Genomic DNA, 22,619 nt, shown 5'->3' with positions numbered 1-22,619 from the left:
CATAGGATCCCCACTGAAATGAAATGCCCCCAGCACAGGAAACCAGGAGAGGGAGTATTGTCATGCTAGAAATGGGGACATCCTGCTAGGGGGAGAGTAAATGGGACCTTTAGAAGCAAGGCACAGGGCTAATTCCTACCCTTCCTCTGAGAAGCACCAGCATCCCTAGACGATGAGTTGAGGCTTGCCTGGCAGAACCATGTTGTCCTCCACTGCGGGGCAGCATGGGCTATAGGGCTGAAGGGAAGCATACTGCTGGGACTCCACTTTTTCTGCTCCAAAACCACAGCATTGTCACATTGACTATAAGTAGCGGGACATCAACAAGGCTGTGGAGCTGTTCCTGCTGAGAAGTAATGCTCTCTAATTTAGAGGGGTAGGGGCTTGAAGGGATGCAGGCTGTGGGGGCAAAGAGGAGGTTTAACATTTTTACAATAATGGTAATATTTATTTTTAATGAACTGTATGAACTAGGCATCCATAGCTTGCCTGCTATATGCCAGGCACTGTTCTTAAGCACTTTATGTGAATTAACCGATTCAATTCTTACAGTAACCTTCTGAGATAGGTACTATTTTACATCCCTGTTTAAAGAGAGAGTAAATGAATTCCCCAATGTCACAGAGCTAGTGAGAGGCAGGGCTGGGGCCAACTCCAGACGGTCTGGCTTTCAAACCTGTGCTTCTAACCCCTGGGCTGCACCTAGAATCGCATTGGAAAACAGTGCAGTGGGAGCCTGCACAGTTGATATAATCCAGGTGAGACAGGCTTTCTGGCTCCTGCCTTAAGGTGCATCACACCGTGAAGTCACATTCAAAAGGAACAAAATCCCCTCCCCAAAAAACCCTTTGAAGGGTCGTGTAGATCTTTACTGTAGGGTGGTGTTTTTAGGCAGTGGGAGGGACCATGAGGAAAAAAATGACACAGGTCATATGGTAAGAGTTACTATAGGTTGGCGTGGTGACTCATGCCTGTAATCCTGGCACTCTGGGAGGCCAAGGCAAGAGAATCGCTTGAGCTCACGAGTTTGAGGCCAGCCTGAGCAAGAATTAGACACTGTCTCTACAAAAAAATAGGAAAATTAGCTGGGTGTGGTGGTGCTTTCATGTAGTCCCAGCTACTCAGGAGGCTGAGGCAGGAGGATCACTAGAGCCCAGGAGTTGGAGATTTTAGTGAGCTATGATAATGCCACTGCACTCTAGCCAGGGTGACAGAGCCAGTCTCTGTCTCAAAAAAAAAGGGAAAGGAAAATATGAATAGGAAACCAATGACCACCAGACATTTGATTAAACACGTGTAACTTGAAAGGAAAAGATAAAGATTAAAAAAAAAGACTAATTCATTAAGACCCATAGATAATGTAAGGGATAGACAAGAACTTAAGACACAAAACTCGTTTAGGATGCCCAGAGAAATGTGACATTTGGCAACTATAGAACAAATGTATGTTGTGATAAATGGATGTATGGAAAATGAAAGCTCTAGGAAATTACAATTGATAAAATCAATAGAGAGGTTTGGAGCTAAAGTGAGGAAAATCTTTAAAAATGTAGAATGAAACCATCAAGGAGATAGAAAAATGAGAAAAAAGTTAACTTTTAAAGTTGGTCCAAGAAGTCTAATATCCAACAGATATTAGACTGATGGCATGCACCTGTAGTCTCCCATCCCAGTACTAACCATGCCTGACCCTGCTTAGCTTCCGAGATTAGGCGAGTTCAGGGAGGTGTGGCTGGAGACTGTAGTCTCAACTACTCAGTCTCAACTACTGAGGCGGGAGCATCACCTCAGCCCAGGAGTTCAAGGCCAACCTGTACAACTGTGCAATGTAGCAAGACTTTGTCTCTGGGGTGGGGGGATCCAAATCGAACTTGTAGAGATGAAAACTACAGTGTCCAAAATAAAAAATACATTAGATAAGATTAGCAACAGATTAGATACTGCAGAAGAAAAGATTAGTGAATTTGAAGCCATAGCAGTAGAAATTAACTATACAAGATGAAGCACAGAGAGAATAAAAACCCCAGAAATACAGCATCACTGAACTATCCATCAGTCATAAGGACAGAATAAAGACATTTTAAAACAAAAAATGTTTGCATTCCATTAATCCTTTCTTAGAAAATTATTGGATTATGTGTTCCAGCAAACAAGATAGTAAACTGAGAAAGAGAAAATAAGAAGAACCAAATCCATTGACTGAGAGTTCCAGGCTGATAGCAAAGAGAAGTCTCAAAATGCAAGTTGGAGCTGCGTAGTAAGCTTACCTAACAGCCAGACCAGAACAAAGCAGGAAGAGGAAAGGAATTGATAGATTATTTGATAGGTTTAAGCCAATGGTTCTCAATCAGGGATGATTTAGCCTTCCCCTCCCTCTCCTCCAGACATTTCACAATGTTTGGAAATATTTTAGGGTTGCATTTAGTGGGAGGGGAGCCCAGGGGTGCTGCAAAGCATCCTGCAATGCACAGCGTGGCCCCACACCACAAAGAAATGTCAGGCCCCAGATGAATATAATGTAACTGTTGAGAAACCCTGGAGTAAGCATATTGGTAAATTGGGTGGGACAGTTAGAAGAAAGTTTGAAATTGATTTATAAAAAAATTATACAAGTGAAAAAAATGAAACTGTTAATACGTCTAACAGAAGTAGTGTTATGAAAAACAAAAATAAGAAAGCAAATAGGAATGTAGTATGTACTTAGCCTATAGTAAATACTATTTACATGGTTTTAATATTATAAACAATAATTATTGATATAACCAAGAAAATCCTATTATGATATTAAATGATCTTAGGATGTGTGTGTAGAGAAACTGTGTAAATTGGGATGGGTGTAGAAGAGCTCCATCTGTAATGTAAGTCAGTATTTAATTTCTTAACTGATAAATCAAGAAATTGTGATGGAAGCATATTATATCAAAATATGGAGGTAAGTACCAAAAAGAAAATGTTAAATGAATTCTATGTGGTTGCTTCTGAGGAGTGAGACTAATGAGGGTTTGTGAAAGGTTGAAGTAGGGGATTGAAATTTTTAAATTTTTTTTTTAATTTTTTTTTTTTTTTTTGAGACACAGTCTCACCCTGTTGCCCAGGGCCTAGAATGCGCCACCACACCCAGCTAATTTTTTCTATATATTTTTAGTTGTCCAGCTAATTTCTTTCTATTTTTAGTAGAGACAGGGTCTCGCTCTTGCTCAGGCTGGTCTCGAACTCCCGAGCTTAAAGGATCTGCCTGCCTTGGCCTCCCAAAGTGCTATGATGACAGGCGTGCGCCACCACACTCGGCCTGAAATTTTTTATTACACGCCTTTTGTACCATTTTTTTAAACCATGGACACGTATAATTTTTATTTAAATTTTATTTTAGGCCAGGCGCAGTGGTTCACGCCTGTAATCCTAGCATTCTCGGAGTCCGAGGTGGGAGGAGAGCTCGAGGTTGGGAGTTCGAGACCAACCTGAGCAACTGCGAGACCCCATCTTTACTAAAAATAGAAAAAATTAGCCAGGCAACTAAAAATAGAAGCAAAGCAAAAATATAAATAAATAAATTAGCTGGGCGTTGTGGCTAGCGCCTGTAGTCCCAGCTACTCGGGAGGCTGAGGCAGGAAGATCGCTTGAGCCCAGTAGTTTGAGGTTGCTGTGAGCTAGGCCGATGCCACGGCACTCTAGCCTGGGCAACAGAGTGAGACTCTGTCTCAAAAAAAAAAAATACATTTTATTTTAAATAATGGCAAAAATTATGCAATATACATGTGTGTATGTTTGTGTGTGTGTAAGTATGTATGTGTCCATCGTTGAAGATAACCAAAGGATGTACCAAAGGTTCTGAAAAAATAGTTTCCTTGAATGGGAAAGCATTTATTAATAATGTATAGGTTCTATAATCGATAAAAATTTGAGTTATTCTAATCACACTGAGTTTACACCAAAACAGTAATTTCTGAACATCAGAAAATAATTCTGATTGTCCTAATGATACTGACTTAATTATTTCTATGTTTTTGTTCTTTGTTGCAGTTGCAGGATGTGAGTTTGAATCTATGGAATGTCTACAGCAAGATGGATCCTATGTCTCTGGAGAGTTTGCTTTCAGAAGTAAGGAGCCAAACAGTATTTAACTTATAAATAGTATGGCCAGCTCAGTTTTATCCACTAGTGGTATTTAATTTAAAGAAATGCAAGACATATGTTAGTTTGCTTTAGATGAAGAATAGAGTAGTTTCTTCCTTGATTGTGGTCTTGAACTCCTTGTGGGCAGTAGGGAGTCTAGAAAAGTGATATACTCCCTCTCTACTCTGGGTAGACCTCACCTGAGGCAAAAGCGAGGCCTCCTGCCTTGTCCTGGGTTTAGGTTTTCACCTGAAGATGTTCTTTCTGTTGGGTTGGATGTTAGCAAAACAGTACAAAAGGTGTCTTTTTTGTACTTGTTTTCTGCATGAAAAGATAGAAAGTTGGGGTATAGCTTAAAGGAATCAAGGATTAGAGCAGGGGCGGCAAACTTTTTCCGTGAAGATCTAGATAGTAATGTATGGCTTTGTGTATCATGGAATCTGTTGCAGCTACTCAGCGATGCCTTGGTAGCACAAAAGCAGCCCTAGACAATGCTTAAACAAATGGGCCTGTCTGTGTTACAAGGAAACTTTATTTACAAAAATATGTTGCCTGCCCATATCAGGGTGGAGGGAGCAATTTGCAATGAGTAGCAACAAACAGAACTGAAGTTATAGGATAGGTACTTTGTTTAAGCAGCTCAGTAGTGTCTCTCAGGCTCTATAGATGGGTATGCATGGTCATGGACTTGGAATCCGCCATTTCTCCAAGGAGCTCCTGTACATTTTAGTGAGAAATAGTATTTGGAAACCATGATCTGGGCACGAGATGTGTTTCTTGCTTCTGTGGGAATATTAATTCTAGGTCCTTTGAATGGGAATAGTAAGGAAATAAAGTAAAAAAATAATGAGGAAAGCAAAAGATACAATTCCAAAATTGGATTTCCCTGAAATAATAGAAGATTTGAATCTTCATATTGAAGAGGGCATACCACGTCCCAGAAAAATTGCCCCAGAGTGGTCAATATTGAGACATATCCTAGGAAAGTTACTAGACTTCCCCGCCCCCTGCTGACCGCAAAGCAACAACCACAACAAAATACTTTGACAGGCAGCCATAGATAAAGAAGAAAATTTAGGATAGCCTTGGATTTTGCCACAGCAGAAAAATACTGAAGCAACACACCTATAATAAAATCCTCAAGAAAAAAAATGTAACCCCCAAATTTTATATTGTGGTTCAAGTATAAAGACAACAGACGTTTTGAATATATAAGTCCTGGAGCATGTGGTTCTCAGGATCTTCTGAAAACATCTCATAGATTTCAGCCAACCAAGATATAACTGGAAAATCTACAGCAAAAGGACTGGCAGTGAGCATTAGATCTTTTGATTATAGAATTAAAACTAAAGCATTTGAGAGAGTTATGGTGATACAATAGAATGTAAATGTTACTAAAGCTTGTTTGTATAAATGACATAACTAACAAAAGTTGGCAGGAGAAAGAAGACAAAAGGTAATGTGAGAATATTGTTTTCTTTATCTTTTATACCCAAGAGGTGGGGTATCAAAAGATGTCATTTAAAACCTGAAAAATCTAGTAATAAAAATATAAATAAGTAACACTACAAAAAGAACAGCAAAAGATGATAAAATTAGATAGGTGAGGAAGAAGATGGGTAGGAAAAAGAAATATACTAACTTTATTATTCAACATGGTCAGAGATTAATAGGTACTAAGGAAATTGAGCATTAAGGTTTTTACATTAGTTATAAGGTAAGTACTAGAACTTAGAGTAATAACAGTTTTTTTAAAACAACTTGTTAAATGTTAAACTTTCTTTTAATTCTTGATATAAAGTGAAAATAAAAACTTGGAGAGTATATATATATATATATATACACACACACACCCCTTATTTGTTTTATCCTACATTATATAAAACACGTTTAGAAAACAATATCATCATGGTCACATTATTATTGAAAAGAATTTTATATATGTCTATTATATATTCTCTATAATATATATGTATATGTACACACACACATATGTAGATAGACAGATAGTCTGGGCAGCAAGTAGAGAAACCATTAGTAAGAATGTTATTTACACTAAGTCTTCCCAGCAGAGGTTCATTGTGCCTCATGCCTAGGGCCAGAGTAGAGTTAGTACTTGGCTAGCACAGAGCCCACAGGTCTGGGTACTTGTGTATCCTCAACTGGAAGAGAAGAATGGAGGAGAGCATAGATCTGGCTAGTAGCAAACAGAATACCTGCTGTGAGCAAAGCACTGGACTGGGTGCCTAACATACATACCTTTACGCAATGTGAGATGGACAGTGAAGATAGGTACCAATTATTAGCAACTTCAGAGTAAAGGACAAAGATATTACTTGAGGAGTATCTTGATCAAGCAAGTAACAGCTGGTGTTTTGTTGTTAACTGATGATGCCCTTAAGAACAGCCAGTAGCAAAAAGCAATGTGTGATGCTGGGAACAGGAAAGAGTTCAGAGAGAAGGCTGAAAAGCAGCTGGGATGGGGTAGGGAGCAGAGACTTCATGTAGAGGAGAGCCAGCTGCGAAGAACACGGAGTTCCTCAGTACTCACGGGCCACTAGGAAGTGGATGTGTGGAAGAAGGCCCTACGTCATCCCTGCCCCAAGGACTTCTAACTAAGGTCAACTGATTTTTGTCCTTGAACAAAGCTTCACTGATGTGACCCTCTTGGCACTGGATGTAGTACCGTCCTTTAGTGCCTCATAAATAAGTTCTTCTCCCCAAAAAGGTTGCCAGAGTCAGGCACTTGAGGATCATTACTGTCCTCTTAGAGAGCTTTAATGGAGTATAATTTATATACTATAAAATTCCCCCATTTTAAGTGTACAATTCAGTGATTTTTAGTAAATTTATGGAGTTGTATAACCATCACCACAATAGAATTTTAGGTCATTTTCATCAACCCAGAAATTTCCCTTGTCCCCACTTGCTGTCAATCTCGAGTCCTACCTACAATCCTAGGCAACCACTAATCTACTTCCTGTCTCTATATATTTGCCTTTTCTGGATATTTCATATAAGTGGACCATGTACCAGGTGGTCTTTTACATCTGGCTTCTTTCTCCTGGCATAATGTTTTTGAGATTCATCTATATGGTAGCATATGTCAGTAGTTTGCTACTACCTTTTAAAACATACATAAATGTTTTTAAAACATATATAAATGATCTGGTATTTTGAGATTGGTTGCAGTTTCATGATTTTGGTTTTCTAAAATACCTCCTTTATATGACCAAACACATTATATTTTTCATTTTCTTCCTAGGATTTGGTGGCTTTTGAACATCAGTGGACTAGCTTCTTTGCTAATTTTGACACAGAAATTCCCTTCCTGCTGGAACTTTCAGAATCTCAGGCGGGTGAGGTATGTAAGGGAAGTGTCATACAGGAAGAAGAAATTTGTTTAATTTTTTTATTAAAACTTTTTTCCAAAATACAGTACTGTCAATCCTAATTTGTTTATCATTTCTTTAAGCTGTATTGTATGCCATAAAGAAATTCCACCCCTCCCATGCCAACCCCTGTATAAAAAGTTGTCTTTTTCCTGTGCCAGCTTCTCTATAGGAAGGATATTCACTTCTCAGTGTAGTGGTACCAGAAATTCTACTGGGCACTGGTTAATAAGCCTAGGAATAATTCTCCACATGTGAGTAGCACACCTTTGTTGGTTGAACCTCTAGTTCGTGATTGCCGAGATACATTTCCAGGCAAACAATGGTAGTGAGCAGTTACCAGGTTCAGGCCAAGACCCATTCCATGAGTAAACGGAAGTATCTAGATTGAGAACCCAAGCATAGGACAGTCCCGAAAACTAGTTAACAGGAAGGATCAGAAGAGCCTTGAGCTTGCACTTGAGCCTCCCTTGGGCTTGCACAGCTAGTCCTCAGCTCTCCTGTGTCCCCCACAAGCACTCCTGATCGTTTGGAGCTGGAGTTGATCTTTGTTGTCATGCATTTTATTTTTACATATGCTATAAACCCCACAATACAATGCTAGTATTTTTGTTTGAACCATCAATTCTCTTTTTTAAAGATTTAAATAATAAAAAAATCTTACACATTTGCCCATGTAGGTGCTTTCTCTGCTGCTCTTCATTCCTTTACGTAGACCCAGAGTTCCATTTGGTATCCTCCTCTCTGAAAAATGTCCTTTAACATCTTTTGTGGTATGAATCTTCTGATGATGAATTCTTTCAGCTTTTCTAGGTCTGGGAAAAATTCTTTATTTCGCCTTCATTTTTGAAAGATATCTTTGCCATGTGTAGAGTCTAGGTTGACAGTTTTTGCCTTTCAGTACTGGAAAGATGTTGCGCCACTGTCTTCTTGCACTGTTTCTGATGAGCAGTCTTTCATCCCAGTCTTGGTGTGCAGCTTAGTCTTTCATCCTAATCTCTGCACATAGCAGGTCTTTTTTTCCGTCTGGTAGCTTTTCTCTTAATTACTGGTTTTGAGTAATTTGATTGTGGCATATCTTATAGTTTTCTTCATATTTCTTGTGCTTGGGTTTTGTTGAGCTTCCTAGGTCTGTGGTTTCATAGTTTTCATTAAGTTCGGAAAGTTTTTGGCCATTATTTCTTTAATTATTTTATCTGTTCCCCATCTCTCTCCTTTCCTCCAGGGACTCCAGTTACCTCTACCTTAGACCACTTGAAGTGGCCCCACATCTCACTGATGCCATTTTCAGTTTCTTGGATTCTTTTTTCTTCTCTCAATACTGTGGTTCTAAGAGTGAAAGGTATTTCAAAACGGTATACTCAGAAGTGTCACTCTCATTTCCTACTTCCCTGTTCTCATCCCTCTCTTCTTTCTACCTCTTTCCATCCACTCCATTAATAGTAGGTAACAAATCTCTTTAGTTTCTGGTTTATCTTTTCTGCTTCATTTGCACAAATGAACAGAGACACGTGTATTTTCTCATATTCTCTTCTTTCTTACGGTGAAGGGGAGCATATAGTCACTTCCAGTTTGCTTTTTCACTTAACAGTGTATCCTGATCTCTCCCCAAGAACTCTATCCATTGAGATATTCTTCATTCTTTGTTACAACTCATAGTATCCCATTTTGTGGATTTATCTTAATTTATTCAGCCATTCTCTTATATATGCACATTTAGGTTGTTTTCAATATTTTGCCATTGCAAAAAGTGCCATAGTAAATAACTCTGTACTTACGTATTTTCATATTGTTGGAGGTATATATACCTAGTAATGGGATGGCCAGGTCAAAAGGTAAGTGCATATGTAGTTTTGTTAGCTGTTGCCAAATTCTCCTTCAGAAGAGTTGTACCAGTTTGCATTCCCACCAGCAATACCTGAGAGTGCCTGTTGCTCCACAGCCTCACCAATAGAATGTGTTGTCATACTTTAAAGTTTTTCAGTCTCATAGATAAGAAGTAGTATCTCAGTATTCCTTTAATTTGCAGTTCTCTAATTATGATTAAGTTTCAACATTCTTTCATGTGTTTGAGGGCCATTTTATATTTTGTTTTCATGTCTTTTTCTCATTTTAATATTGGTACAATATTACTAACTGAACTGTAGAGCATAGGTTTGGGGAGGTTTTTTTTTTTGTCCGTTCACTTTCAAGTGTTTGTTATATATTTGGGCTATTAGCTAGCATTTTGTCTCCAGTATATATTCCAAATATTTTTCCCATGTTTATCAGTGTCTTTGTTTATAATGGGTTTTTTTTTTACCATGCAAACTTTTATTTTTATGTAAATTGATCAGTCTTTTTTATAGCCTCTGGATTTTGAGTCATTGTATAGGAAAAGGCTTTAATTAAAGGTTAAAAAGTAATTCATCCTTCTAGTACTTGGAAGGATTAAATTTTTTCAGTTAGATCCCTAATCTCTATGGAAAATTCCTATGTGAAAGTTTTTTGTGTATATAGTATGAGATATGGACCTAATTTTATCTTTTTTTCCCAAATGATTACCCAGTTTGAATCCCAGCAATTCAGTAGCTCTGTGACCCTGGACAAGTTAATTAACTTTTGTGTCTTAGTCAACTCATCTGTAGAGAGGAGATAATGATAGAATCAACCTTATAGATTGTTATTTGGATTGCTTGAGAGATACATTTAAGTGCTTATCACAGTTCACATGATAAGCCCACAATAAATGTTAGCTATTATTTTAGTCTATAAGAGTTTTTGCATATCAGTAAGGTGTATAAAACTCCAATTGATAAATATGCAGAGAATGTAAGTAAATAACCAACAAAGGGAAATCCAAATGGCCTCTGAACATATCTAAAATACTCTACTTCATTAAAAAGCAAAGGGATGTAAAAGAAGACAACTATGAGGTCCCATTTTTCACTTATCAACTTGGCAAATATATTGAAAACCATTTTATAGGCAGTGCTTATGAGGAGACCCTGAGGTAGCACACTCATATATTGCAGGTGGAACTGTATGTGGATAGAACTTTCTTGAAAAACAATTTGGCAATATAGTTCTGCCTTTTTACCCTATGATTTTATTTCCAGATCTGCCTTAAGGAAACAATCAAAGCGGCAGATAAAATTTATTAAGTTGTTCGTTATAGTATTGTTCATACAGAAGAGTTAGCAAAGTATAAAATAGTATAAATTTCTAAGAATAGAGGACTATTTAATAAACTTTAGTACAATCACATATAGTCTATGGATGTAACCTAGAAAAAAGATTTGAAGAAAATATACCAGAATGTTAGCAATTCTTAGAAATTATAGGTGGTTTTTATTGTGTTCTACAATGAACATATGTTACTATTCAAGTAATCAGAAAAGATACTGTAGATGTTATTTAAGGGGATTAAAACTACCTTTGAAATTTTGAACCCTTTGGGCACTAGGCCCTGCGTGTTAAGTTTTGATTAGCGTTTAGCCTAACATGCATCTAAAAGCTGATAATTACTTTTCTGGTTTCTCCGGAAACTTCTGTCAGGGTACTTTTAAATTCCCTAGATTCCTCCTCATTGCTGATTTTAAATTAGCATATTAGAATTAATATATATTAGTTTGTTGAAAATGTAGAAAAAATATTTAAATAGAATTTTTAAAATCTGCATATGGTTAGCAACTTAGACAATAGATAATAGTCCAATTTCCTCTCAGTAGTTAAAACAGTATAAATTTGAAAAGAAATTTTTTCCTTACTTTTTTTTCTTTTGGAGCCTTTTATCTGTTTTCTTTGCTTTTTTTGTTTGCCACTTGTTCCCAAAATTCATGTTGCTATCAACCACACATATCTTTCCATGTTCTTATAATAATCTACAAACATACATATCTCTCTTCCCCGCTCAGTACACATACACTGTGCACTTTCCTGAAGTGTGTATGTACATACAAAGATGAGGGGTTTTGTGATTGTTTCACAAAATTGTGGTCTTAACATATACAACGTTGGCTTTTTTTTAGCCATTCAGAAGTTACTTCAGTCATGGAATGATCTCCAGCCATATAACTGAAAACAGGTGAGTTTCTTTCTCAGGGAAGAAGGGTGAATGGTGATAGAGAAAACGGAGTTGACTCGGGGGGGTGGATATGGAAGAGCATCCAAGTCCAGAAGCTAGAATCAGGAAAATACGGATTGACTTTAGTCATCACAGGGCAAAAAATTCATACTTCATAAATTCATCAGTGAAACAGATGAATTTATATATATGTAAAATTTTATAGTGAACTGCTTTATAAAACATTGTAGCCTGCTAAAATCTAAAGAAAATAATTTTTTATTTCATTCCTAACTCAGGAAAATAAGAGGAAGCAGAGTGTCCAAGTGCTGGGCAGGGGAGCCACTGTGGCTCGCAGGGAGTAAAAGAGATCAGGCGTAAAGGTCCAGCCCCATGAAGATGAGAGCAGTGAGGGTTCTGAAGTGTTTCCGTCCATATCACTCTTGTCATGATCAGCAGGAGATACTTCCTCTGATAGATAGAAAAGAGTAGATATTTTCTCTTTTTTCTTCCCCCAATTCCAGTTCAATCTAGTAGTGAGACAGATTTCCCTGGCTGAAACTCAAGAGTCATCTTTTTCTGCCTAGAGTGCCACTTAGCTTCAGAAGAAAAATCAGTCTTGTTTACTTTTAAGAATCCCTGTTTGTATGAAGGTTAAGGTAGTATTTTTAAGAGTGATGAAAAGAAATGTGAAGAATTTTTCACATGACACACACTAAGGGCAATTTAGGGAAAAGACAGGGGATACTGTCATCACATATTTACTGAGAACATACGATATACCAAGCCAGAGAGAAACATGGTTAAAAAAATAAAGCAAATATGGTCTCTGTCCTTAGGAATTTTATAGTGTGTTGGAGAAATAAGACATTAATTGAACAACCTCATACAGAAGTTTATCATTACCAGCTCTGACTGGTTTCATGAAGGGGAAAAGAACATGGTACTGTGAAGCCCATCACTAGAGAGACTGGCCTCCTCTGGGGAGAGCTGAATGATGAGCAGAGATAAATAGAAGGTGGAGGAAGAACAGAGACCCTGAGACAAGGACACAAGGGCCATGAAAGAAGATGCGCTTGGCTAGAGTGTGGGCATTGGGGAGAGTGGCCCTACATGGAGCTGAAGAAGTTGACCAGATCATACGTGTCCTTATCTGCCATGTACAAGATTTTGGCCCTTCTGAAAATTTCATGAAGACAACAAGTGCTTTGCATGTTTAAATTAAGATTATCATTACTGCATTGTGGAGAATAGATTACGGGAGCTCAAGAGTGGAAGCAGGGAAACAGTGAGGAAGAGTTGCAGTTCTCCAGGGAAGGAATGATGGCAGCATGGACTAGGGTTGTGGCCATATGGATGGAAGGAAATGGCTAAATAGGAATGATGTTGGGGAAATTGGATTTAGAGGGCGAGGAAGCAGAAGTCAAGGAGGCCTCTCAGATCTGGCATGGTCGCTGGATGCCATTTATTTACTGCAAGAACTGGAGAGGGAATAGGCTTCAGGGTAGACCATCAGAGGAGAGCAGAAAGCAGAGAGCTGAGAGCAGAAGGTAAAACCCTAGGACTATTCAGAAGCCAGGTAAAAGAGACTGGGGAGACTGAGAGACAACACTCTTGCAGTGGAGGGTGTCAAGTGCTTCTGAGAGACCAAGGAAAGAAGAGCTGAAGACTGTCTATTGGATTTGTTGTCTGCTACACGAAAGTCATTTGTTGACTTTGGCAAGATCTCTCTTAGTGAAATGACTGAGAGGGTTAATAACAGTGGGCTGAGGAGTGAGCAGAAAGTGGGGTGCAGGTTGGGGGAAGTCCCTCCAAGAGAGGAGGGAAGAAGTGGACAGGTACAGGGGCAAGTAGGTGTGGGAGTGAGAAAATTTATAGCCCTCCTCTCCTTCCCTCCTGAAAGTTACTCGGGAATTGGTGACTGCCATATTGTCTGTCTAGTCTGATTATCAAAACTACTGTCGTTCTTTAAAACTTGTATTTCTATTAAAATGCTATTTTATAAAACTGGAGATTTGTTCCATCACTGCATCATGGACAGTGAGCTTATGGAACTTATTTCTCAAAAAATGGAACAAGCTGAATGTATGAGCCTAGTTTGGGTTTAGGTATGTACCTAAATGACTGATCCCTGTGGGTCAGTAGGAAGAGTCACAGACATCTGGCATCCCTTCCCAACCAGCCAGGAACATTAGGTAGACTGTACTGACCACTTTGCTCAGACTGCAGGACGCTGCTCAGAAAAGCCTGAGGACTCACGAGGGTTATGGGAAGTTGCCTTGGCCAGGAATCTCTTTTCTAAATCACATGTTTTTGACTTGCCTCTCTAGCCCTAATAGGCAGCCATTTGTTCTCTTTGGTAATCACTCTACACGAGAAAACCTGAACGCTGGCAACTTTAACTTCCCTTCTGAAGGACACCTGGTACGCAGCACTGGTCCTGGTGGGAGCTTTGCCAAGCACATGGTAAGTGGCTGGACTGCCTAGTGCTTGATTAGTTTTATCAAATCAGGGGAGGGGAGCTAGACAAAAGGAACTGTTTCCAGTTAGTGTGTTGTTGATTTAACCCTGAACTTGAAGTTGTTGTGGAGTGAAAGTGATTGGAAACTGACTATATGAATTTTTTTATATATAAGTATATATAAGTAAAACATAAGTACAAATTATTTTGAAAACAGACAGTCATTCCAAGCCTAAGTTTGTATGTCTTGACTGTTACATTTAAGGACATAAACCTAGATGATTATTGTTTATTGAGAATGCCAGGGGGAATATTTTTGTACTTGATGGTCTGTTACCTGTTATATTCTTTTAAAGTAAACATCAGATCTGAATAAAGGACTCTAATGATTGTAAAAGTCTGTACTATCTTAATGGAATTTTAAGTATTTTTAAAATGTCTCTGAAAATCAGAAGAGCTGGGGTGGTATTTACTATTATTTTTTAATTTGGATTTGGACAACATCCCAGGAGGATGTAGTCTCTCTGGCCTAAGACCCCAGATCTGTCTCCAGGCCAGCCCAGGGTATAGGACTTCCACAATGGGTGTGCTGTCAGGATCTTGCTGCCCTGTAAAGCGATGGCTCAGGCCCTGTTTTAACCCTTAAGAACACTCTCGGAATACATAGAAAATGCCAGATGGCATACGCCTTTCTGTGTAAACTTGTGGACTACACATATGGATCAAAACTGGAAGAGACAATCTGACTTCTGGAAAGAAGAAACTAGAACAGATAATCTGCTTCTGAAAAGATGGAGTAGGCATACTTTTCCCTACTCCTCCCGCTAAGTACAACTAAAAACTCTGGACATTACATATAAAACAAACATTAGAAGACTCTGAAAGGTAGAGAGAAAGAGGCAGCCTGGTTAAGGACCCCAGGACCAAAGGAATAAGATAGTGGTGAGTTCCTTGGGCTTTGTTTTTGCCTATATATCCCAGACTGCACAGTGGAGAAGCTGGTTACCTGGAAATGTCAACAGTCATAGACAAAAAAAGTCCCAACAAAAGCCTGCTCTCTCTAGCCAAAGGACCAGGAAAGGCACAGCCTAGCAAGACAAAACTTTTAGACAACAACTGTTCTACTCCAACAAAAACCACAGAAAAACTGCATCTCCACCTGTCTCTACAAAAAGATGAAAAAATCAGCCAGGCATGGTGAGACACACCTGTAGTTCCAGCTACTCAGGAGGCTGAGACACGAGGATTGCTTGAGCCCAGGAATTTAAGGTTGCAGTGTGCTGTGATTACACCACTGTATTCCAGCCTGGGCAACAGAGCAGGACCCTGTCTCAAAAACAACCAGCCAGCAACAACAAAAACCATTCATTCAGAGAAGGAACACTGAGGAGAGTCAGGTTGAATGTGTACGAATTCCACTTTGGACATTGAGTTTGAAATGACTATGAGACTCAAGTAGAGCTGGGGAGTCAGTTGTTAGATATATAAGTCTAGGGTTTAGAGGATTGATCTTGGCTGGAAGTAAACATTTGAGAGTTCCCTTGATATAAAGGGGGTAATTAAAACCAAAGCTGTCGATAAGATTGTCTGGGTATGTATTTTTAGGTCAGATACCCATGAAGCTGTCTTGTAGTTCTTCCTGGTTTTTTATAGTCTTCCATCAAAGCTCGCAAGTGGTTCAGCCTGACTTAAAATGTTGTTTTTTATTTTTTTTTTTGTTTTTAAAAGCTGGTCACATGAAGCAGTGAGAATGTTAAAATGTTTTTAAGAGTCATGCTATGTAGCATGGTTTAAACTCTTAACCAATTACGAATTGTAACTGCTTAAGAAAACCCAAACTTCTTTTCTGAGAAAAATGTCTGTATGTGTAGATACCACCATATTGGCCAACACCTGTGCTGATGTGTTGACCTTTTGCCTGAGATACACTTCAGATTCATGTACTTAGGTGTACACAATTGAAAGAGAACTTTGTCCCTGCAAATCTGGGGTTTAAACCATATGGCTCTCATTCAATTCATAATACAAAATAGCTATAATACAGCTAATCCAATCATGATGAAAGAAATTCATTTTGGCCCGAGATGAGTATTTGTGGGGGAGGAAAAAAGCAAGATATAGCCATCTATTAAGTTAAATATAGTAGTCTCAAGGGGGATATGTTCCAGAACCCCCAGTGGATGCCTGAAACTGCAGATAGTATGGAACCCTATATATATACGTTTTTTTTCCTATAGTCACATTGTATAGGGTGAGTAACATATACAGTATGGACATTCTAAACAAAGGGATGATTTATATCTTGGGTGGGGTGGAACAGAATTGTGAGAAATTTCATCATGCTAGTCAGAATGGTGTGCAATTTCAAACTTATGAATTGTTCATTTCTGGAATTTTCCGTTTAATACTTTTGGACCACAGTTAACTATGGGCAGCTGAAACCCTGGAAAACAAAGCTGTAGATAAGGGGGACCACTGTAATCAGTGAGAAAAGTTTGTTATTGAAGGTTTTTGTGTAATTTTACTCTGCCATATTGCCCTAACTGGAGTTCATTTCCTTGTATCTTTGAAGGTTAAGGTATTAAAGTAGAAATTTCTACAAAAAAGAAGAAAAAGATGTGGAGTAAACTTAGATGTGTTGCTAAGTGAAAGAAGCCAATCTGAAAAGGCTGCACGCTGGCATACTGTGTGATTCCGATTGTGTGACATTCTGGGAAAGGCCAAACACTGGCGCTGGTTAAAAGACTAGTGGTTGCCAGGGGTTTGGAGAGAGGGAGGAAAGGAGAGTAGAAAGAGCACAGAAGATTTTTAGGGCAGTGAAACTATTCTGTATGGTTCAGTCGTGGTGGACACATGTCCTTACGCATTTGTGCATTTGTCCGATAGACAAATGGGGGAGGGAGAAAGAAGTATGTGGGAACTCTGTACTTTCAGATCAATTTTCTGTAAACCTAAAGCTAAACCCAAAACTGCTCTAAAAAAAATAAAGCCTGTTAATAAAAAAAAAATTAGCCAGGTTATTTACACAACTTCTGTAATAACTGGCTGGAGAGTGTTGTTGATCTTTCCTTCACAAACATGGAAACCCAGCGAAGACAAGGCACTTCCCTGAGATCCAGTCCTGAGGCTGGGGGGCCCCAGATTGTGGCCTTTCCTCTTCAGCTCTATTCTGTTTTTTTTTTTTTTTTTTTTTTTGAGATAGAGTCTCACTCTGTTGCCCAGGCTAGAGTGAGTGCCGTGGCGTCAGCCTAGCTCACAGCAACCTCAAACTCCGGAGCTCAAGCGATCCTCCTGTCTCAGCCTCCCGAGTAGCTGGGACTACAGGCATGCGCCACCATGCCCGGCTAATTTTTTCTATATATATTTTTAGCTGTCCATATAATTTCTTTCTATTTTTAGTAGAGATGGGGTCTCACTCTTGCTCAGGCTGGTCTCGAACTCCTGAGCTCAAACGATCCGCCCACCTCGGCCTCCCAGAGTGCTAGGATTACAGGCGTGAGCCACCGCGCCCGGCCAGCTCTATTCTGAAGTAACATCTTCACCCTTTCCATTTCTGTGCTACTTGCAAATTAATAAGTATCATGTAAAACATGCAAACCCAGATAATTTGAGCAGTTTTACGTTATATATGCAAATTCTATTGTACTCATGTTTTTTTTAAGCAAATGTCAGTAAAATTTGATGTTAATACGTGTACCCACATTTATGGCATGAACCCAAGGAAGCAGGTTTGAAACACTTGGCACCTTTAAAAAAACCTTTAGTAAGGGAAAATTTGGAAATCCAAAGAACATATTTTAATTGAGGAATACACATATTAACCAAGAGTTAGGAATACCTTCATGAATTTTTATTTAGTGTCATGACAATATTGATCATGGTCACCACAGTGAATTATGGGTTAGTTGGAAAAAGTTCTCATTTCAAATCTATAATTTGGATTTACAATATTATAGAAAAATGCCATGTATTCTAGTGTGGCTTCCTTAAACGATGGAGTAAAATAGAAGGAATATTTATATGTGTCATATTTAGCTATTTTTTCTATATCGTATTAATTTCCTGTTTCTTCTTTCTTGTGGTAGTATTTTTGCATTTTGTACCTGCTGTCCTAAAAGTCCTCATGAGTGATGGATTTTCAAAAGAATAAAGAACATCCATTGTATCTCTGTATGAATGAACAACTTGGCAAGGAATAAGAATAAAATTTTGAAAACCTAAAGGAACTTATGTTCTCTTCGGCAAGGGCTATGTACAGAAGTGAAATACAGATGAAGAGGGGACCTGGGTAGCACCCTCCTCTCCTGAATTTGTAGTTGCCCCACACCTCTCTGCCTGTCCTGTCAGCCAGGGTCCTCACTGTGAAAGCTCTAGACTGAATATTAATGGCAATCAAAACTCACACACATTTCCTCTTTTTTCCTTGTGAATTCATTAGCATCCTGGGCTGACTGAGTATCTAACAGTAACTTTGCAATATAGCCTAGGTTTAAAACACCCCCCACACACATACACAGAAAATACCTTTGGAAAAAATTAAAGGTGATCTTTTCCTTTGTGTCTTTAAGAAATAATCAGTTTGGTAAAAGAAAATTTATTTCCATTAACTATATGCTTTTTGTTTTGGTAGCACATGCCTAAGTCCCTACTCCTTTATTTTTGTTTTTTTCTGACATCCAGGTAGCACAGTGCGTCTCACCAAAGGGACCTCTTGCTTGTTCAAGAACATACTTTTTTGGAGCTACTCATGTTCCTTACCTGGGTAAGTCTCTGCAGGTCATCGTCTTACCAACTTACCTAATGAATGGTTTCTCCCATGAAGTAGAAGTTGATACATGACTGACTACTTTTGCTCATAAGCTATGATACCCAATTTGTGGGCTTTCATCTCTCTCTTTCTAATTACTGCGGGAGAGTTGATGTGTCTAACACATTTTTCACAGAATGTATTTCCAGAGAAAAACTATTGGTTCAGCCTATATTAAGTCTAACCATGTGTAAGACCCTGTGCTCAGTGTCAGAGGGGAGGCAAAAATGAATGAGACCTACTTTGAGAAAGCAGGAGGTATGGGCTGTAGTGGGAGTTTGCATGACATGGCCAGGTGTCCACCAACTGTTCTTGTGAAGAAAGTGAGAAAGGGCCACGATAGAAACATGCTGGAAACATGCTGCACGGCCTTCTAGAAAGGCTGGGCTGGCAAGGGTTTGCCGGCTTACTGGGGTAACCAGAAGCTGCAGGCATCCAGAGATACATGGAGAAGAACCTATAGAATGAATGAGGGTCTAAGCACTGCTACACAGAGGAGAGTACATCAAAAGCCAGGTTTTCTCCTGGGTGTTGTTAAATAAGCTGGGAAACACCAGAAAGAACCACGACTTGGGTCAGATAATTAAGGAGATAAAGAGATGGAACTGAGCCTGTTTACTGATACCTCAAAGTTTAAAAAGTTAAAAATAAAAGCGAAAACATTCCAGAGCCTGAGATTCTGCATATCTTCTCTTCTGTTTAGTGGTGGTGCTGAGTGGTTGTAAACGTGGGAAATACCGGCAGTGAAGGTCCAGGGGGATATTGGGAGAAGCCAAGTTCCACCATTGTTGGAGCCTGTACTGTATTTAACTTAAAAGAAAAAAATATATAGTTCTTGACCGCACCTTTGAAGTAAATGAAACATTTCTAGCTTCCTTGTGAAGTGTTTGCACAGCCTATGCTCCTGTCACAGTCTTAGTACATGGTATTCTTTCATAGGTGGTGACAACAAGCTGCCCAAGAAAACCGAACAAATGTAAGTCTTCATATTTATTTTATTTTTTCTTTCTCAAAGTTTAATTACTCAGTTGTGGCTCTCCTGTCTACTCCTTTCTGAGATCAGCAGTGATTAAGACATCTTGTTTATGGCATGAACATTGCTGTGTAGCTTCCCAGGAGGTCCCCATCCCCTGTCTCTCAGCTTGGAATTCAGGCCAGAGGACCCTGCCAGCTTTGCCATCTGCTCCTTTCTCCAGCACTCAGAGACTTCCTGCCCGCACACCCATGCATTTACGTGACGTAACTCTCCTTAATGTGTTTTCTACAAGTAACTCATTTTTTATTGAGGGGTTTTCTAAGAAGAAAATTTCCTGAAATCCCCTGGAAGAATCTGTGTGAAACCCCATCCGGTCTGAGGAGTGTTTTCTCTGAATTTAACACTCAGGCCTATGGAACAGAACTAGGGTCTGAACCCTGGCTGTGCGGCTTAGAAAGGTTCTACCTAGTGTTGACTTCTCTCCCTTCATGTACAACAGGAAAGCAAAGATAGGAAATAAACTCATTAGTGCTGAATCTGTTGAATTCCAAAAAGCATCCCCCTTCAGAAATATGGACATAATAGAGTTCTATTATTACCTAAGTAAATACCACAGCATAAACTAGTAGGGTCTAGACCAGTGCTTCCTAAGGCCTGGGATATCTAAGTATCTCATCAGAATATAGGTTTCCCAGGCCCAATCCCATAACTACTGAATCAGAATTTCTAGGGCCCACAAAGCTGTATTGAGAAAAATATATATACAAATATAATATGAGTAATAGAATCACACTACAGTAAGTATGGAAATTGAGAAAAGAAAATAAGATCAGCCCTTAATTCCCTATTGTGCACTACCAATTAGTGTCTTAATGTATATCTTTTTGGGCTTTTAAAAATTATTCATTTAGGTTTTTTTTTTTTTTTTTTTTTTAGAGACAGAGTCTCACTCTGTCAACCAGGCTGGAGTACAGTGACATGATCATAGCTTACTGTAGCCTCAAACTCCTGGGCTCAAGCAATCATCCTGCCTCCGCCTCCTGAGTAGCTGGGACTACAGGTGCATGCCACCACACCCAGCTAATTTTTCCTATTCTTTGTAGAGACAGGGTCTCACTATGTTACCCAGGCTGGTCTTAAACTCCTGGTCTCAAGTGATCCTCCTGACTTGGCCTTCCAAAGAGCTGGGATTACGGGCGTGAGCCACCACACCCAGTTCATTTAGGTTTTATGTAGCTGTAATAATGTGTATATAGTTTTTTTTTGCGGTTTCCTTCACTTTCGCAACAAGTCAACCATTTTCTCATGTATTGGTGGGTGTGGTCTTGCCTCGTGCCTGCTGTGCTTCCAGGCCAGCAGTGCTTAGCCACTGCCTTGGATCCTCATCGTGAACTCTTAGACATTTTGCCTCCACCAACCCCATTGGTGCCCTGCATCAGGGACTGTTATTGAGGGGTCCCTGGGCCCACATTGAGAGATTTGCCAAATCACAAATCCAGTGGAACTTGGTCCTTGTGTAGTCCTAATGAAAGTAGCAGCGGTGCTATCCAGGTCATTTTATGGGTTGGTAGCCAGGTGGCTTGTGTGTTGAGCTCTTGTCTGAGGATCTGCATAGGAGAAGGCCAAGCAAGGGGGGTGCCTGACCAGTGTTGGTACTGAGTGATGTTTGATTCAAGTTCAGGAGGGGAATATCTTTTTTTTTTTTTTTGAGACAGAATGTTGCTCTGTTGCCCGGGCTACAGTGCCGTGGCATCAGCCTGGCTCACAGCAACCTCAAACTCCTGGGCTTAAGCAATCCTGCCTCAGCCTCCCGAGTACCTGGGACTACAGGCATGCGCCACCATGACCGGCTAATTTTTTTCTATATATATATTTTTAGTTGTCCAGATCATTTCTTTCTATTTTTAGTAGAGATGGGGTCTCGCTCTTGCTCAGGCTGGTCTCGAACTCCTGATCTCGAGCAGTCCTCTCACCTCAGCCTCCCAGAGTGCTAGGATTACAGGTGTGAGCCACTATGCCCAGCCAGGAGAGGAATATCTTTACATTTTTGGGGTTGGCCTCTATCAAACTTCACCCTTAGTGTCAAGGTATAGAGGATTCTGGTCTGACCTGGAAGTGATCAAGCTCATTGACAGTGTCCCTTTCCTACCAGGGTGTACCCTCTGCCCTGGCCTGGCCAGCAGTCTTCAGGATATGTTGCTCCTTAGAGCTGTCATTTTGTTATATGAACTCTCTGTCCCTTTTTCTCCTCCAACCCAACTCAAACCTCTTACGTACAACGTGGAGGTGTCGTGCAGGAGCCAAGGAGGAAACTGAAGAGGTAGCAATGTAATGTGGCACAGTGGAAAAGCACCAGGCTGAGAGCAGGTTTGAGTTCAGGTCTGCCGTGAATTTTCTATGTTAGCCTTTAGACAACTTATTCTACTTCCAGAGGCCCTACTTTCTTCTTCTATAGATGAGAAGATTAAATGAGACCATTTCTGTGTTTCTTCCTTCTTTCAAACTCCTATTGCCTTCTTTTACCTGTTCTAGAGTCTCACAGGCTTAAAAGTAGGCATATTCTTGAGTGAGGCCTTGTCAGTTCCTTGCCAGGCACCTCCCCTGGCCTTTCAGGGCCTCATGGATAAGCTGCTTCTCTCTGTTAAGTGTCCTAACTAAGGAGAGCCTGGGCCTCCTTCCCCTAAAGCAGTGATTCTCAACCAAGGGCAATTCTGCTGCACCACCTCTACCTTTCCCCACTCTCAGGCACATTTGGCAAGGTCTGGAGACATTTTTGTCACAATTTGGGGATGCTGCCAGCATCTAGTGGGTGGAGGCCAGAGATG

At 39.6% G+C, this 22,619-nt stretch overlaps 1 protein-coding gene across 1 annotated transcript in view; it reads left to right on the top strand.

Moving 5' to 3' along the window:
- DNAAF9 (dynein axonemal assembly factor 9) overlaps positions 1-22,619 on the top strand; it is a 119,088-nt gene that overhangs the window by 29,205 nt on the left and 67,264 nt on the right. Inside the window, exons 7-12 of the mRNA XM_069496607.1 lie at positions 4,021-4,098; positions 7,379-7,477; positions 11,516-11,571; positions 13,881-14,016; positions 18,692-18,773; positions 19,758-19,794. Of these exons, the coding sequence (XP_069352708.1) occupies positions 4,021-4,098; positions 7,379-7,477; positions 11,516-11,571; positions 13,881-14,016; positions 18,692-18,773; positions 19,758-19,794 (488 nt within the window). The remainder of the gene's footprint in view (positions 1-4,020; positions 4,099-7,378; positions 7,478-11,515; positions 11,572-13,880; positions 14,017-18,691; positions 18,774-19,757; positions 19,795-22,619) is intronic.

Source organism: Eulemur rufifrons, chromosome 20, assembly GCF_041146395.1.
Source record: "Eulemur rufifrons isolate Redbay chromosome 20, OSU_ERuf_1, whole genome shotgun sequence".
Lineage (NCBI taxonomy): Eukaryota > Metazoa > Chordata > Mammalia > Primates > Lemuridae > Eulemur > Eulemur rufifrons.
This window is presented reverse-complemented; position numbering and strand designations above follow the sequence as displayed.